General features: G+C 35.2%; 1 protein-coding gene across 1 annotated transcript; it reads right to left on the reverse strand.

Moving 5' to 3' along the window:
• Positions 1-843: 843 nt before the first annotated feature.
• On the reverse strand, positions 844-18,193 carry LOC141486980 (rhomboid-related protein 1-like). The gene is made up of 4 exons (XM_074185580.1): positions 17,965-18,193; positions 11,577-11,852; positions 8,801-9,011; positions 844-1,196 (listed from the first exon to the last, which is right to left on the reverse strand). Exons 1-4 carry the CDS (start codon positions 18,012-18,014, stop codon positions 867-869), a joined length of 867 nt encoding a protein of 288 aa, XP_074041681.1. The 5' UTR covers positions 18,015-18,193; the 3' UTR covers positions 844-866.
• Between the last annotated feature and the right edge of the window lie 269 nt (positions 18,194-18,462).

The following is an 18,462-nucleotide window of genomic DNA, read 5'->3' on the forward strand; positions in this document are numbered from 1 at the left end:
TCTTGTATTCAAAATAAGTAACAAAGGAAAAGGCACAATTGCGTATGCAGTATTTTATCCACCCTGTAGTAAATATTATTGGCGAATAGCTCTTCCTACTTTGAACTGCTTCTCCACACAGATATTAGACTCTTCCACAACCAGGAGCAGAGACTACGATGAAAACCAATTCCTTCTCATCTTCTCAACATTAAAGCACTCAACTAACTATAATAAATATTACTGGTTTTTTTCCCAACACCAAACTCTTATTTTTAACACCTCGATACGTGTTTCGGTTACCAAATGATCATCTTCAAGAGGAATGAATATTACTGAAGTTTTTTCCCCAACACCTAATCGTTATTTTTAACACCTCGACACGTGTTTCGATTTTCCTCTTTGAAGATGATCACTTGGTGATCGAAACACGTGTCGAGGTGTTAAAAATAACGATTTGGTGTTGGGAAAAAACTCCAGTAATATTAATTACTACACCAAAGGTTCCAAACAGTGCATCATAAGTTCAAGAGGAATATCAAACAGTTTGATCTTCCTCTTCGGACTTCGGATCTTCCTTTATCAAACCAATTTAGTTTTTGAAGTTACGGGGTGGACCATCCAAACCGTAACAATGTATTACCTACTTTCTTGGAGTTTTTGGCAAACGAACATCTACAAGATGCTGATATTGAAATTTTATATATTTATTATTTGCCTATAGAAGTAGTCAGTCAAATTTTAAACAAAGTGACAAATCATGTTAAAAACCATAGGATGAATTTTTGAAATTGATATTTTATAAAATATTATATTCATAGCAGAAATACGTCATATCCATCGTAAAGAATAGAATAAACGATATACTTTCATAATTGTTTATTTCTTCAATAATTATACAGATATGTGCAATTTCCTATATAATCTGAATCAGATTCACAGTTGGGTCCCATATAAACACCTAATATAACGAGAATAATCAAAATAATTGCCAGGGTCACCAAGGAAATATGCCAAATGATTATTTCAGTCTTCGTTATTTTTAAATTCTTCAGTATATTTACTCCAAATAACAAACCTACCAAAGCTCCTCCTAAATGGGAGGCATAACTTGTTTCCATATCCCCGACTACTAGAATTTTATAAACTATATCCAGAGCGGTTATGATTCCAAAGAGCAGTAGATGGACTGTGGGATGACTCATTTCTTTCCAGTTCTGAAAAAATATGAGAATTTCAACCAAGCAAGTAGGATATATTCTTTTTTGGGAAAGAAAGTTTTTGGCTTTCTACTACCCCAAAAACTTTCTTTCCCAAAAATTAATCACTCCTAAAAAATATAACCCCTTTAATTCAGATATATTCTATCTTTGAATTTACAAATTTTCAATAACTAACTTGTTCATAAGAACATAATAATGATAGTGATCTCTATTAATCCCAAGAAACAAGAAACAGGGGTAAATTTCAAAATAGTGATTTGATGTAGGTCCTACAAGGACGGTTGAATGGAACAAAAATTGCCATTTCAGGAATGAATAATGGTATTTTCAGATCGATAAAATCACCAACCGTTTATGAGATATTTGGAAAAAACTGAAAATGACAGATTTTATTTGTTTTGCTCTACCCCAAAAATATCAGAAAATGGCAAGGAAACTTTTTGTTTCATTTCATGTTTCTGATAATCTGGTTCAACCCATTCTTCAATGCAACGTTTCGTTCATTGAAATCCATCATCATATTATTTTTTTAAATACGGACCTGTACATTTTTTTATACATTTTGGTAATCATTGTAATTACAAACTCATTGATATATTACAACATATATGTTACATTAGTCCTTAGCTCGCACATGTTTATCAACTTCTGAGAGTTGTTTTTCTTATGGAAACACTTTTTTCCCGAAAACACTTCATGAATATTCTATCATTTTTTTATTGAGAGTTTGAATTTTCGAATGTTACTGAAATCCAAAAAGAGTTCTCCCGTCGGTGATGTTGTTCATTGAGATCCTAAATATTTATATTCACTGAAATCCAAATAGATTTCTGGGGTTGTCTTGTAAAAGGAAACCAATAATCTTTGTATCAATACAAAGCCACTCATAATTTCCAAATATTTTCTAGCTACCCGAATATATCTGTTCAGAAATTGAGAATATTAACAAGAATTAACTAATACAAAACAGTATCAAAAAAGTCATATATGATATTCAGGAGAAATATGATAAGCGATAATTTCTTTTTTTGAAGTAAGCCATGAAATACACACATCGGAAAAGTCTAGGGATATTTTTATAACATACTAAATATCATAAAAATAAATGCATGAGGTCGTTTAATTTCGATTAAATTGGTACACTCGACCACCCTGTAGATTTCTATGGATTGAACAAAGCCTGCAAAAACGGTAACTAATCTTTTATCAAGTTTTTTACAAACTGTAGGTTTTCGGCTAAAATGAATAATCTGAAAGTGTTGAGTTTGTACATTCTATGCAGTTCTTGCTCAGCAATTAAACTGGAAATATTGTGCTTTAATATGGAACGCCATCACTTACCATTGGCTGAGATGAATAGAGCTGTAGGGCTTCTTCAAGGTGGCATGCGACAAAATGATGTAGCTCTTCGTTTGGGGGTCTCCCAAAGTGTTATCAGTCGATTGTGGCGGCGTTTCCGTGAAACTGGCAGTCCAGCCGAACAACATTCAGGGCGAGGACGTGCTACAACTGCAGTTCAAGACCGATTTTTGGTCTTTACCGCAAGAAAACAACCGACAATCACAGCACCTGAGTTAGTTAACGTGTTGCAGCAGACGCACCAGGTAACCATTGGTCGTGATACTGTCAGAAATCGACTGCATGAAGCAGATCTCCACAACAGAAGGCCACTTAGATGTCCACCTTTGTCGAGAGGCAATCGCGGTAGAAGATTAGAGTGGTGTCAAGAACATCAAAACTGGGATGCAAATGATTGGGCCACAGTTTTGTTTACAGACGAATCCTGATTTGGATTTCATCCAGATTCTCGTCGAGTAAGACTGTGGAGACGACCTGGAAATAATGAACGTTTGAGACACGTCCAGGAAGTCCACACATACAGAGGTGGTACAGTAATGCTATGGGGCGGAATCATGATCGGCGGCAGAACCGATCTCGTTTTTCCAGATCGCTCCCTCACCAAATCGCTCACCAGCACAATCACCGGACCTGAATCCCATCGAGCATGTGTGGGACATGCTTCAACGAAGAATTACTCCGCATATGGGGAACATTCACACAACGTTTCAATTGAGAGAGCTTTTAATCGCTGAATGGGCAAATGTACCTCAACAAGACATTGACAATCTCATTTTGTGGATGCACAATAGATGTAGGGCCGTAATAAACCAGCGTGGAGGCTATACTTTGTACTGATTCCAATTTTTTTTGTATTATGATTTTTTTTCGGGGTGCCAAAGAAGAGCCATATTTTTTTTAGTTTTGCTTAAATGCGCACTCAGTATTTTTGACCATTTAATAATTTTTGTTGTAAGTTACATTCGTTTAATAATCATCCGTCAACTTTTTTTTCCCTAAAGCGATCTAAAAAAAATGATTGCCATTTTTAAAAGTATCCCTAGACTTTTCCGATCTGTGTACATGAATGTGAATATCAAGTTAATTGTTAAACACAAAATAAAACGGTTATTCAATTTGGTGAGCGATTCTGAGGGAAAAACGTGAATTTTTCCAATGACGAAAAAGTGGATATGCTTTTTGTTTATTCGAGATGTTTGAGAAGTTACCAAATCTCTGGCAATGTATCAGGAATGGTATCCTGAACGACGACAACCTAATCATAGATATTTTCAACGTATCGAAAATAGTTTACGAAATTATGGATCCTTTGAAAAACCCTCCAAAAGAAAATGTACGATTATTGAATGTGGTGGCATTGAAGTCGGCGTTTCAGGTGAGTTCAAAGAAGATTCACAATAATGATAAAGTGACATTCAGTTGATTTAGGATTTGTGGAATAAGAACAAGGAAGTATCCCTGAGGGAGAGTACTCATAATTCGGCCATATCCACTACGTCTGTACGGAAAATTTTAAAGAAAAATAAATTCAAGCCTTATCGAGTCAGTAAAGTCCATGTTTGCGTTTGACGGACTTCAACAGAAGGAAAGGTTTTTTGTAGATGGCTCATTAGAAAATTTCGCCAAAATAGTGAAATTAAAAAAAATATTGTGATGTGATGAAAGTAGATTTACCAATAGCAAGTTTGTGTCGTCCGCATATGTTATTACTTGAACTGTCGTCATTTCATGAAAATAACTCATCAAATCATTTGCATATATCAGGAATAGTAAAGGTCCAAGAATTGAACGCTGAGGTACCCCATGTTTGATATTTGCCAAATTGCTAACTTTATCTCCAATCTTGACGCTCTGAACTCTGTTTTCTAAATAAGACTTCATCAAATTCAAGGCAACACCCCTCACACCATATCTTTGCAATTTCCGTAGTAGCATGCTTTTGAAAAGTCTATGAACAAACCGCAAATACTTAATTTGCCATCGAGTGCATTTATTATATGGTCGTTAAATTGGTAAGTGCTGTCTCTGTGCTTTTACTTTTAGTAAATCCGTGTTGATTTGGGGAAAGAAGTTTATTATTTGCGAAAAAAGACAATAACTGATTTTTGATATTCAACTCAAAAACCTTGGAGATACTTGAGAGTAGACTAATTGGCCTGTAATTTTCGTACAGGTTTTTGTCTCCTCTTTTATGCACAGGAGAGACAATTGCCATTTTCAAGATTTCAGGAAATACTCCATGTTCAGTGGAAAGGTTTATAATATGTTTTATAGGACAACACAATTCAAAAACAGATTTTTTGAGAAGATTGTTTGATATTTCATCATGGCTACTTGAGTTGGAATTTTTCAAGCTTCTAATCAACTCAATAACATCATACTCTGTTAGAGGATGATAAAAAATTGATTTGGGACAAACCTGTATGTTATCAACTATATAATTGAGGTTTGTATTTTGTTGGACCACATATTTGGAAAATTGTATATTGAAATTATTTGCAATTTCGCTGTCTGGGAGTCGAATACCATTCTGGTGAATTTTAACTTCATTTGATGGGTTCTCCCCTTTAATTTTGTGTATCATTTGCCACATAGATTTCGATTTATTTTTTGAAGCATTTATGTGCTCATCTACATATCGTTTGTGAGTAGACTTCAATTTCTCTCTGTAAGTCTGTGTTATTTTTTTGCTCATTTCTGTGTAGTTTTCATTTACTTTAGCACATTCCGAATAAAATATCATTTGGTTTTTTAATTGTTGGAGTTCTGGTGAAAGAAAGTTGATATTTTTAGATTTTTCTCCCTGGATTTTTGATACATATCACTGGAAAAACTAATTCAAAATAGTATTGAAGAGTAGTATTAAAACACTCGTTTGTTTGGGCATGTTTCTATGAAAATGTCATCCCACGATTCATTTTTTATTAATGTTCTGAAAGTTTGAATGTTTTCTTCTGAAAAAACTCTATGATATGATAATAGGAGAATATGAATATGTTCCACATGACGGAGCTCCACCACATCGCAGGAGAATGTGCAGAAATGTCCTCAATACAACTATGCCAGGAAGATGGATAGGAAATGGTCCTGTTTGAGGTGATTGACAATATTTCATGACGAATTTCATTAATTCCGACTTCCATTGTCTGATACTATATAAAATGATTTGAAAACCCTGAAAGAACTAAAAAAGACGAATTAAAAATGAATAGCTGAAAATAACAATTATATCAAGCAAAAAACCCTAAAATGAAATTACAGTGAGATGAAATACAAGTAAAAAATAGAAAAATTAGACAAAAAAAAAATAAAATTAAGGGATGTCAAGTCACGTTAGTTCACGACGTTTCGATTGTTAGTATCTACAATCGTCTTTGGGTGATGACTGGACTAATTCCTCCGGGAGATGACTATTTATGGGTCATTCGAGTACTTACACTTTTCTCTTTCCGCATCTCCGGTTTAGCGGAGATTTCCCTCACTGTGTGTGTACAGAGGAATACTGAAAAAGATGCTTTCCTGAAACACATCAACAGCGTAAGACCTTCCATCACTTTCACAAGTGCCATTCTTAGACGTATTGATGAAGAGGACCGACACTAAGTGGGAAACATCTGTATACCGAAAACTCACTAACACGAGACAGTATCTGAACCACGAATCCAACCACCATCAATTGACTAAAAGAAGAATAATCAAGATTCTATCAGACCGTGCTTTTGGGCTCTGTAATACGAAGGAAGGTCTCGAGAAGCCACTAGATGTCATCAAGAATGCTCTTCAATGGAATGGCTACTCCAAAGTGATGGTGAAATAGATTTTGGCTAAGAGACAGCAGGAGCCTCTCAAGGAAAAGAAGCCGTCACAACCAGTGCTTGCACTTCCCTACATCAGTGGATTGTCGGAAAGGATAAGAAAGGATTGGGTCCAAGTACAACATCAAAACCTGCCTCAGATCCGGAAACACTATCCGTAGCAGCCTTACGAAAACCAGGCCACCAAACGCGGACTGCGATTCCAAGAATTGCATTCACCGGAACCCTGTGAGTGCGGAAAATCTTATATTGGTGAAACTAAGAGGTCATTGAATGTTCGCATTGCCGAGCACAAGAAACAGATACGGCGAGGAAATACCAGCAAATCAGGTAGAGCAGAGCATGTTTGGACCCATCAACATTACATCGAGTGGTACCAAGCTGAGATCAAGCACAGGAAAGAACATTAGTTCAGGAGGATATTCAAAAAAGCCGCACACGTGTTGTCCAACAATGTATTCAGCCAAGCTAGCGTAGAGATACGCAACATATGGAAACCTATAATCAAGCGAAAAATGGTCAACCGCAGCCAAACGGTCATCTCCCACTGAACCGGTGAAGCGGAAAAAGAAAAGCGGAGATAAGTGAAAGTACTCGAATGACCCATAAATAATCATCTCTCGGAGGAATTAGTCCAGTCATCAACCGATGACGATTGTGAGGCTCCATAAAATATGTTAAATCATCTGAAAATGGAATTTTTAACAGGTGATGATCGACTGTATTGCCAAACATGCGCCAAACTAACTGACTGTTATAAGGAAACTATAGCTAAGGCACCAGTCAATCCAATAATAACACTGATGATCTTCAAACAAGACTCAACCTCTGACGAAAGCACCAAACTATTTCGAAGGTTCGAAATAAATGAACACTTCAGTCTAGTAAACCACTATTATAATATTCATGCAGTCATTGTTCACTGTGGTTCTGGCGTTGAATTTGGTCAAAGACGAAACGGACTGGTTTAAGTTTGACGATAGTCGTGTCATAAACTGTTCTGGCAGATCAAGATCTTCAGATGATGTGGTGCTGCAGGTTTCTCCGGGTTTTTCTGCAGCTGAAAAAGCAAATGCGCCACTGGAATCAATGAAGTCGCCTCGGCGCGCCAATTAATTTTTATTGTTGTTTTATGACTTCACAAATAAAGTATAGATCCATAACAAATTTTAAAAATATTGAGGAATTGAAAGATTCAATCATGAGTTATCACTCCACAGATGTTAGAGAACTGCCACAAGCACACTATATCTAGACCAAGTATTTGTTTAAGAAATGATGGTTGATAATTTGAACATTTAATGCGATATCGCGTGAGACGGTGACTTAAAAAATAGTAGAAAATGAACATCATAACGGAATGCCTTAAGTTATATTTTCGTTACATTCTCTTTCGCAAATGTTTCTTTCTCATTGCGGTGTATTACGATACTTTTAATTATGTGCTTGCAACCATATTCAGAAATTTTATTTCTCATTGTTCAAATATGGAATTTTGATGGAGTGTTTTAAAAAAAAAACGTCGAGAAATATATATGTTGTTATATGTCAATGCATTTGTAATTACAATGACTACCGAAATGTATAAAATGTGTTAGAAAAAATATATTGATGATGGATTTCAATGAACGAAACGTCGCATTGAAAAATATGTTGAACCATATTATGAAAATTATCGAATAAAGCAGAAAGTTCCTTTGTCATTTTTTGATTTTATTGAAAATGGTGGTAGCAGAGCCAAATCTGCCATTTTCAATTTCACCCGAAGACGATTGTAGATACCAACAATCGAAACGTCGTGAACTAACGTGACTTGGAATCTCTACACTTTTTTATTTTTTTATCATTTTCTTTTTTCATTCCTTTAATTTTTTTATTCAATTATTATATTTTTACTTGTAGGTTATTTCACTATCATTTCATTTCAGGTTTAATGTTGCTTAATATAATTGTTATTTTCAACTATTCTTTTTTAATTATTATTTTTTACTTGTTTCAGGGATTTCAAATCATTTTATATAGTAGACAATGGAAGTCCGAACTAGTGAAATTCATCACGAAACATTGTCAATCACCTTCAAACAAACTGCCATTTTCAGTTTTTGCGAATATCTCAGAAAAGGTTGGTGATTTTGTCGAATTGAGAATATCTTGCATACCAAAAATGCAACTTTTGTACCATTTAATCGACGAAACTTGGTTTGACACCCATGATGTTGTCAAATATGGCTCTTCCTTCCTTTGGAATATTCCCACATTTATATAATGAAGATGAAGAAATAGAAAGCCAAAACCTTTCATTCCTAAAAGTCAGTCTCTCCCTTCCAATTCAAATCGGAAAATTGAATTTGGAAAAAACATTATATGACATACAGGCAAGCCACAAAAAATGTGTACCGCCATCTCAAATTCCGACATACTCACTAATATGACTGCTGCAATGGGGATTGTAAGAAATGCAGATATTCCTGCACTAGCTCCAATTGCTCCAACTTCTCTATTTATCACCGCATGAGTCAGGGATCCTCCCAGAACACCCAAGAAATATATGGGAAAGACTCTCCACTTATGTATTACTTCAATTGGTATACCCAAGAGAAGTTGAAGGAATATATTCCCATACAAATGCATCTCACTGAAAGATTTAATATAGGTTAATTGAACCGAATGTGCGAGAGTTATGGTTATGAAGCATGCCGTTCAGATGACGATACATCCAGTCAGCAACTTTGCTATGATCAAACCAATTCTGTATCTCTTACGATTTACGAGACTTATCATCGTTCTGTATAACAAATAATAATTATAGTCTATCCATTCCCAATTGGAACGGCAAAAAAATAAGATTACAGTCATAAACATTTCTTGCCTGTGGCTCCTAGTCGCCCAGATAGTTAGTTAACGTGCTATCAAACGTAGATGAGGAATAAAGGATCGGCTAGCTGGACTGACTGAATACTAATTTTTTGTCCGTTTCACAATATTTCTTTATCAGTGCCGTGTGTTCGTAGGGTTAGGTGAGGTAGTGAGTGGTTTTGTAAATCGATTTTTGAAAACTTTTTCTAGCGATCAATTACCCTAACACCAAACTGGTATTTTTGCACTCGACGCGCGTTTCGCTAACAAGGTTACCATCTTCAGGCGAAGCAAATTGTTACTGAATCTGAAGACAAGGGTTAGCTGTTTATATATATAAAGTTTTTTGGTCCGATGTGGACTTTGTTTGTTAAATGATGAATATCCTAATTGATTTTTCGGTAATTAACTAGTGGTACCACTATCTGCAAATTAATTCGTCAATAATAGATTAAAAAGCGGACGAATTAATTTGCAGGTAGTGGTTCCACTAGTTAATTACCGGAAAATCAATTAGGATAATCATCATTCAACAAACAAAGTCCACATCTGACCAAAAAACTTTAGGTATATGAACAGCTAACCCTTGTCTTTAGATTCAGTATCAATTTGGTTATTCTGAAGATGTTAACCTTTTTAGCGAAACGCGCGTCGAGTGCAAAAATATCAGTTTGGTGTTAGGGTAATTGATCTCTAGAAAAAGTTTTGAACTTTCACACCAAAGGTTCCAATCTCATCGTTTAAACCGATTTTTGTGAAAATCTTGTGTTTTTGGGTACTTCCATCAATATGGCTTTCTGGAGACCTTTTGAAACAAATGATAACATTACGTGTGAGGAATCTGTGTCAATCGACAGGGATCCGGAATTTGAACTTGCATGTTCAAGTTCAGCGAGTAATTTTAAATATTTATGAATGCTTGAAGAAGAAAAACTGTCACATTTCACAGAATTGTAAATAGAATATGCGAGTTAACGAAACTATCTTGTTCAACAGTTCTTCGAGTCATTAAAATAGGGGATGTCATTGACCATGCAATGAAACGAAAACAAAGGAATAAAAAATTCGCAAATGTTGATGGTGCTACAAAAGATGTGATTCGGCGGACAATTTATGGTATATACCAAAATTGTCTTGTGGTTTCAAATATGAAAAATTGAACAATCGGATGGCCATAATGGAATCGACACGCATTGTTCAACTCCGACAAGAATATTTGAGGCGAATGAAAAGCTACCGAGAATCCAGCAGACATATAATCTACCTCGACGAAACTTGGTTTGACACCCATGATGTCAAATATGGCTGGGTAGACGAAACCAAGTATTGTGTTTTGAACACACCTTCTTCAAGGCGAAAACGTGTTATAATTTTGCATGCCGGGAATGAAAGTGGTTTCGTACCTAACGCTTTGCTTCTGTCGGCCAAAAATATAAAAGATTCGTCTACTGCTTACCACGAAGATATGACTGCGGCTTTATTCGAAAGCTGGTTCAGTGAGCAGCTTCTCCCAAATATTCCAACACCAAACAATAATACAAAAAAAGCAGATATTGTTGACCAGAAAACAACGTAATTTCAAAAAAGAGTGTATTATTGATTCGATGTTTGAAACACATGGTCATATACTCCCACGTTTGCCTCCATACTATTGTGTGTTCAATCCAGTTGAAATGTTTTGGCCAAATGAATGAAAGCTTGCGGAAATATAATCAGTCATCGACTTTGAATGCTGTAGTGCTTGACAATTTAAGGCAAGTGGTGAATGAAGTAGGTAATAGTGATGTGTGGAAGAACTGTGTGGCCCACGTTATAAAAGAAGAGAACAAATATTATGTGCAAAGTTCCATAAATCCGATAGTTATTCAACCCGATGATGATTCCACCTCATCCGAATATAGCAAAGAAGAATTTTGATTTTTTTAGCAATTTTGTTGGCCTCTATTAATTTGTAAATATATTTTTGACGTGAATTCGGTGTGATTATTTGTGTTTTCATTGTATTTTAAAGTTTTCGATTCGGAAAATAAACTACCTTAAATTTCGAAGTTTTTCATAATTACCCATGGTGGAAAAATTCAGTTGAGATAACTTTTTCATGGGGTGATCAATTGCTATGATTGTAAAAATAAGAAACTGAAAAACCACCACTTAAAATAATATGCCGACGCCTATGTCGAGGCGAGAATTCCTTCTCTGTGCTGTTCCAATTGGTATTGGAAATACTATACAATAACTCGTAAATTTATAATCCCTAAGTTCCAAAAAAAAAAGGGTAAAAAATGAAGTACAGTAAACAAAAGAAAGATGTAAATTTTATAGACCCCCCTTTTTATGTACTCACCTTGAATGAACAAAGCAATAAGTCAAGTAACGATACATTTCAAATTTTCGGCAAGGTAAAAAAGCAAAATAGCAATAATAAGGACCCTCTCTATCCTCAGACTTATAGGCCTCATTGATGTAAAATAAACATATCTGGAGAACAGATAATATCAAAATGCGAACGGTACTCTTCTGGAATTTGAAACTCGCTTCATATTGGCCAGTAGTTGTAAGTGTCCTTTGTAGAGTGAGTGCTTTCTTTCGATTTGGTATTACTACAATAAACTTACATATTCTGAAAAAAAAACTCAAATGAAAGTACAAACAATTCATGAACATCGTTCAAGTTCTAAAATATAAATGTATTAGGTTATTTCAAAAGTTTTTTCCGATTTTATGAGTCTACTTTGAACTGTAATATCTCAGTGAATACTCATTCAGTCCAATTGATCAGCCCGATCTTTGGTAGATGTAATAAAAATAATAATATCCGTGTTAGGAATCACACGTTAAAAGGTAAGACCTCGTTAGTCCTTAGCTCGCACAAGTTCTCAACTTCTGAGAGTTGTCGTTCGTATGGGGGCGATAGCTGATTAACGGAAAAACAGATTTTAAACAGATTTTATGCATAAAAATACATTTATACATAAAAGGAAAAGAGTTAGCCAACGGCTATCTTCCACCCCTCCTAAAAATTATACAGTGAGTATAAGAAAATAATTATAAACACACTTATTTACTATCACAACAATAATAGAGAAGAGAAAAAAATAATACATCATATAGTTGCTAATAAGACTTAATATTCTTAACATTATTTTGGTCAATTTAACAATTTCATTGCACTACCATACATTGAATTTTCAATTTTTCAAATTAACACTGAGCAGTAAGCATCTGTGATTTTATTTCTTTCTTAAATTGATAAATATTATGATTTAAAAGGGGTAAAATTCCATTCAGATAAGAAGGGGCCATATAAGAAAAACATCCTTGAAATTTGGAAGTACGGTGCCTAGGTATGTTGAATGAGTTAATTCTCAAATTGACCATATGTATGTCAGAATGCCTGCTTAATAAACTATATAAATAACTAGTTGTTTTAGTTTGAAGCAACTTAAACAAAAACATTTTCATCAAATATTGGACTCTGTACCTCTCATTCAGCTCCTTCATTTTTAACAAAAATGGGGTGACATGTTCACCATATGGTATATAGCATACGAATCGCATGCAAGCATTTTGTATACGTTGTAACTTCTGTTTGTTATATTGCGGCAAAAAATTGTAATACACCGAACAACAATACTCCCATCTCAACTTCGAATTTAATCAAGGATACCATCTACTATAATAGTGGTAAATTGTTCAATCATTTACCATAAGAAATGAGATCTGCAAATTTAAGCAACATTCATTTCAAAAAGGCGGTGAAGAACCTACTTGTTGATAGACCCTATTATAGTTTGGAAGAGTATTTTAGCGAATCCTTTTAACAATATATTAGCAATTTATTCTTTGTACTATCACTTTATACATGGTGGATTTTATCTATACATTTTTAGAACTTTTTTTTTGACATTTATACATTTTTGGAACTTTTTTATATCTACATTTATACTTTTTTAGTACTTTTTTTTATATTAACATTGTATTTCTTGGACTTTGTCAATAAGATGCAAATCTTCGGACAATAAAGTATATTTTGATTTGATTTGATTTACTCGATATGGGGGTAAATAAGAATTTTAACTAACCTGAGTTTCATTTCTTCTGATAACTGATAATTGAATTTATATAGCGATTTGAGTTTGAAGAATGAGAATGATACATGTTCATGGAAAGACAAAGAGCTATCTATGGTTACGCCAAGATTTTTAGCACTGTCTACCCAGTCAATGTCTGCATTATCGAGAGTGAGTCTAAAGTTACACTGAGTTTCTACAATTTGTCTTTGAGACCCTATGCATAAGGCCAAAGTTTTATTTGGATTGATTTTAAGTCCATGATTCTCCGAGTATAGGAATTTTTTGTGCAAATCTGTGTTTATATTAGCCACGCAACTTTCTGTATCGGTGTTATGAGAAGACAAATATAACTGTATATCATCTGCGTATAGATGTACTTGACAATATGATAAGAAAGTGAGGTAATCAAAAATAAACAGTGAAAACATCAAGGGTCCTAATATACTTCCCTGCGGTACACCTGAGATTGTTTCTTTTAGGGATGACCATGAATAATCATCTAGTTTGACCCTCTGTGATCGGCCTGTGAGACAGCTGGTCATCGATTTAAGAGAAATGTCATCGAATCATATGAACTTGAGCTTGCTGATGACTAAATCGAAAGCTTTACTTTGATTAAGCAGTACTGAAATGGTGACTTTTTATTGATCTCTGAATCTCGCAAGATCGTCGATTACTTTCAAGAGGGCAGTCTGTGTTCCGTGTTCTTTTGCGGAACCCAGACTGCTCGTACGGGAGTATTCGATTTTCTTCAAAAAAAGCTTATTTGACGGGAAACATTTTCTAGAATATTTTAGAGAATGAGGGCAGAATGCTGATAGGGCGTAGGTCATTGAACGTGGTAGGTGCATTCTTTTTCGGAATTGGAATTATATTAGCAACCTTCCAAACATCTGGAAAAATACCCTGTCTGAAGGACTCGTTGAAAATATGTTTAACTTCATCAATACAGTGTGGTATCACTAAAGAAATCATCTTGATATTTATATCGTCAATACCTAAAGCATTACATTTTATTTCCTTGACAGCAGTCAAAATATCATCATCACATATATAGGTGAGGGAAAAGTTCATAGGAGCGTTCAATTTATTATTATTGTAGAATGAAAGAGTGTCATTATTTACTATTGAATTTCCAGCCACGTTTAAAAAATAGTCATTGATTTCTTCAGGTCTACGTACTTCAATTGGCAGGCTATTGGTTTGCGAGGATGATTTTGTAGTAACATCCCAATCTGCAAGATTTCTCCATGTCATTTTTGAATTGTTTTTAATTTTGTTCAAAATGCTGTTTTTTACGTTTTACTGCGTCATTGACGTAGTTGCGTAAAGTTACATAGTACTGTCTAGCGGCTGCTGTCTTTTCTTTAAGATATTTGGCATGAGCTCTATCACGGGTTTTTCATCATCAATTTGATATTATAAGTTATTTACGGGGATGCTTTATGTTTTCTGTTTACAGTGCAAATTGGAGCACGTTTGTCGAAAAGCATAATGATGCATTCGTTAAGAAAATTTAGTTTGGAATTAATATCTGGCATAGTTAGCAGCATCTTGAGAAAAAAGTTCATGATTGAAATCTTCGCCTTCGAAATTAATATCGCAAAATACCATTAGATGATCAGTTATACCATTCATATCAAGTGTATTAGAATTTCTTACCATTACTTCCTTACTAATGCAAATTATATCAATCAGAGATTCAGAAGTTGTTGTTATACGAGCAGAATGTTCTACAATTTGAAACAAGAAACTAGGGCAGTGAATAGTTGAGTGTCGCGAGAGTCACAGTTTAACAAATTAATATTAATATCACCAACTAGCACCACAATAGATGTTTCCAAATACACTCGTTCCAGTACATTAGCTAACTCCTGCATACAGTCCTCTACATTTGTTCCTGGTAGGCGATAAACAACTCCACAGGCTACTTTTTGGTTGTTTATATTGATTATAATCCATAGCTGCTCTAGACCATTTGCCGAAATAGAAGAGTAATATAATTTGTATTTATACAGCGATTTGATGAAAAAACATATTCCACCACCTCTACCACCACCACCTCTTCTTTTTTGTTAGAGTTCTCTTGTTGCTTGAGTATTTCTATGGCTTCTAAATGTATTCTTGTTGGCACACAGCATTGAAAGGCGCCAAAACGAAACCATGTCACCCAAATCGCGCGGAAATAACGCGCGAACCCGCCATTACAGAAAGTGCGCCAAAAATCAGCATTATAAATGGCCTGGCAGATATGAGAGCTTCAGTTTCAGTTGATATGTCAACTGAACGTTTCAATTGTCGCAGTTGCAGTTGAAACGTTTTTAGATAACCAAAGAAGACCACGGCAAAACCCGGAAACCAACAAAAACATTGACGCCAGCCGTGAAAGCCTACAGTCCCAAAACGAATAGACTTTTTAATTGATATGAATATATCATATAAACTGAATCAGAGGTCTGGTGAAAATATTTCTGGAGAAATCGACAAAAGCAATAGCTTTCCATAATGGTGAGATATAGGGAATGCAATCAAAACATAGTTTGTTTGTGCCACCGTTATTCCCAATCCTCAAGCAGTTCTTATACGCACTTTTTAGTATGCCCTTATGCTCTCTCTGCGATTCGATGTTTGTCTCCCCAATCGTCGCAAAACGCCATCCTTTTATGGGTCTCTTCAATCTTGGGAAAAAAGCAGGGGGTCAAATCTGGTGAATACAGTGGCTGAGGCATGATTACGGTGTTGTTTCTGGACAAAAAAATCACCAAGTAGGGGTCTTTTATAATCATCTATATCTTGGGACAGCCCCCCTTTCTACTCTGAAGTTATTATAACCACACAATGTCTTCACAATGTGTTCACTTGCGAACTCGTTGTGGGTCCTTTCTTGAAGTGTGAAGGAAAGTCCTTTCTTGAAGTGTAAAGGTAAAGTTCTCATCGTCTTTTAACTTCACTTTTCAGCGTAATAGCGATATTTGACTCAATAGTAACTCTATCGATAATGAGGAATTGTTCTCCTTTTTAAGTTATATGCAAGTTGTTCTGGTATATTTCTGGGCTCGCCCACTTTCGATATGGAATATGAAATTCCACTGAGCAGTACTCTTTGACATATGCACTATACTTGGAGACCAAAGAGGTCGAACTCCTTGGTGAGCCAGATTAGACCAATTTCAACACATCATCTTCATTCCGGCTTCCTCTTTTCTGATAGATCTGGTCCCTCTTGATATAGTCTTTCAGATGTAACACGTATCGGTTGTCCATTTTTTATGGTCGATGCTGGCAACTCCGCTGCAACTTACGAATATCCCTGCAGGTGGTGGATTCATTGACCTTATATTTTGAGGCCTTAGCTATTTCCAATAGCTTTCTATACGACTCTCAAAATGTATAGCTGGTTTGTATGCGCATGTTGATTTTCTGCTTCAACGTTGACTCGGTTATTTTCCTCAACTGCATTTTAATCTTTTCGGCAGCACTTTTCGCTTCCACGAGTCCAAGCGGGGATATCAATAAGGCATGCGTCATTAGGTATGGAGCTAAGCTTACAAATTGCTGCATTTCAGTGTTCCTCAAACCGTTGGCGACGACCTGTACCCCAATCTACAATTTCCGTTGGGGCTTAGGGATAGTCCAAACAGATTAGTCTCTGGATATCTGCTCCGTACTTCTGCAGGATTTCATGTGGTTGTAGGTATAGGATTCCGAGTTGGCTGTGGTATACTGCATTCTTTTGTTCTTCTCCTCTTTTCGCTTCCTCTCTTTCATTGTATTTTCTTGTGCCTCTTTTTTACGTTATCATTCTTTTATTTCCTTCTGTGTTTCAACCTGTTGTTTGTTTTCGATTTATTGCTCATTTATCAGACCCACAACCACATAGAAATTCTTTATTCATTTCCGCTGTTCCTCTTGACATTTTTCTCTCTGCGCTCATCCAATTTATTTTCCTATCACCGTTCTTGTTCTTCTATTTCCACTTTCATTTCTTGTACTTTTCTCCTGTTTTTTTTTCATTCTTTGGTCCTACTCCTCTTTTCGCTTTCTCTCTTTCATTGTGTTTTCTTGCGCCTCTTTTTTGCGTTCTTATTCTTCCATTTTCTTCCATGTTTCAACCAGATGATTGTTTTCGATTTAGTGCTCATTCATAAGACCCACAACCACATTCAAATTCTCCAAAACACGACTGTATATACATTTGTTTCAGCTCCCAGACACATGAATATCAGTAACGAAATATATAGTTGAAGAGTAGCAGACATAAAATAACCAACAACTTAAATTCGATTTGCGGTAAAAAACTATTTGTGTTTTTACAGCGACAATAATCTGTTTTTTATAGAATTCAAGCGATCCAGAAAGATTGGAACGTGACTATATTACCTTTACTGTTGCTTATAAGAAGATATTTAGAATCGCATCTGCTCATGAAAAGACATTTATAATTATTCCCTTGTAGAATTTTTTCTACAAGTTTGGATATGATACACATTTGGCATAATGCTCCGTTTGGGAGTTGAGCGAACAAACGTTAAAAATGCTGTTTTCACTAGAAAACTTGAGGAAAACTTAGGAAGTGGGATTGACGAAAACTTGGAAATACTTTCGAGACTGGTTTCTATTAGTACTCTAAATAAAATAACATATTCAAAAATAACTAACCTTCTCGTTAATCTTTCAAAAGTATTTTTGAACAATGGGCTATTTACCATTTCCACAAATTCTGTGAAATCGATCTGTTCATTTTTGTTCGTATCAAACTGATAATAGATCCTTTCAGCCAACTCTTCACTTATATCAATATTGTCTTGAGTCTCTATGAACTCCTTCAGCTCGGATATACTTATAACTCCATCTTTGTTACGGTCGCACTGAAAATCATAATTTCATAAATATAATGATAATAATTTGTAGTTTCACAATTATATTAAAATGTTCATCTTTTGATATCAGTAGTTAAGAGAGTCATCATCACCATGATCGGCCCAATACCACTAAATATTGAAGCAGTGCTGTCTACTCGATTATGAGTGCAATGTTTTTCGGCTTTGGAATCAAATAAACAAATAAAGCGCTTCCTATCGTTAAATTTGAATTAAACAAAGTTGTGTGACTATCATCGACATTTTTCATTCGTTTGAAAGACCTATCGATGCCATT

The sequence above is a fragment of the Leptinotarsa decemlineata genome, unplaced genomic scaffold, assembly GCF_025532065.1.
Source record: "Leptinotarsa decemlineata unplaced genomic scaffold, Ldec_3_MD MMD2_tig00027589_RagTag, whole genome shotgun sequence".
Lineage (NCBI taxonomy): Eukaryota > Metazoa > Arthropoda > Insecta > Coleoptera > Chrysomelidae > Leptinotarsa > Leptinotarsa decemlineata.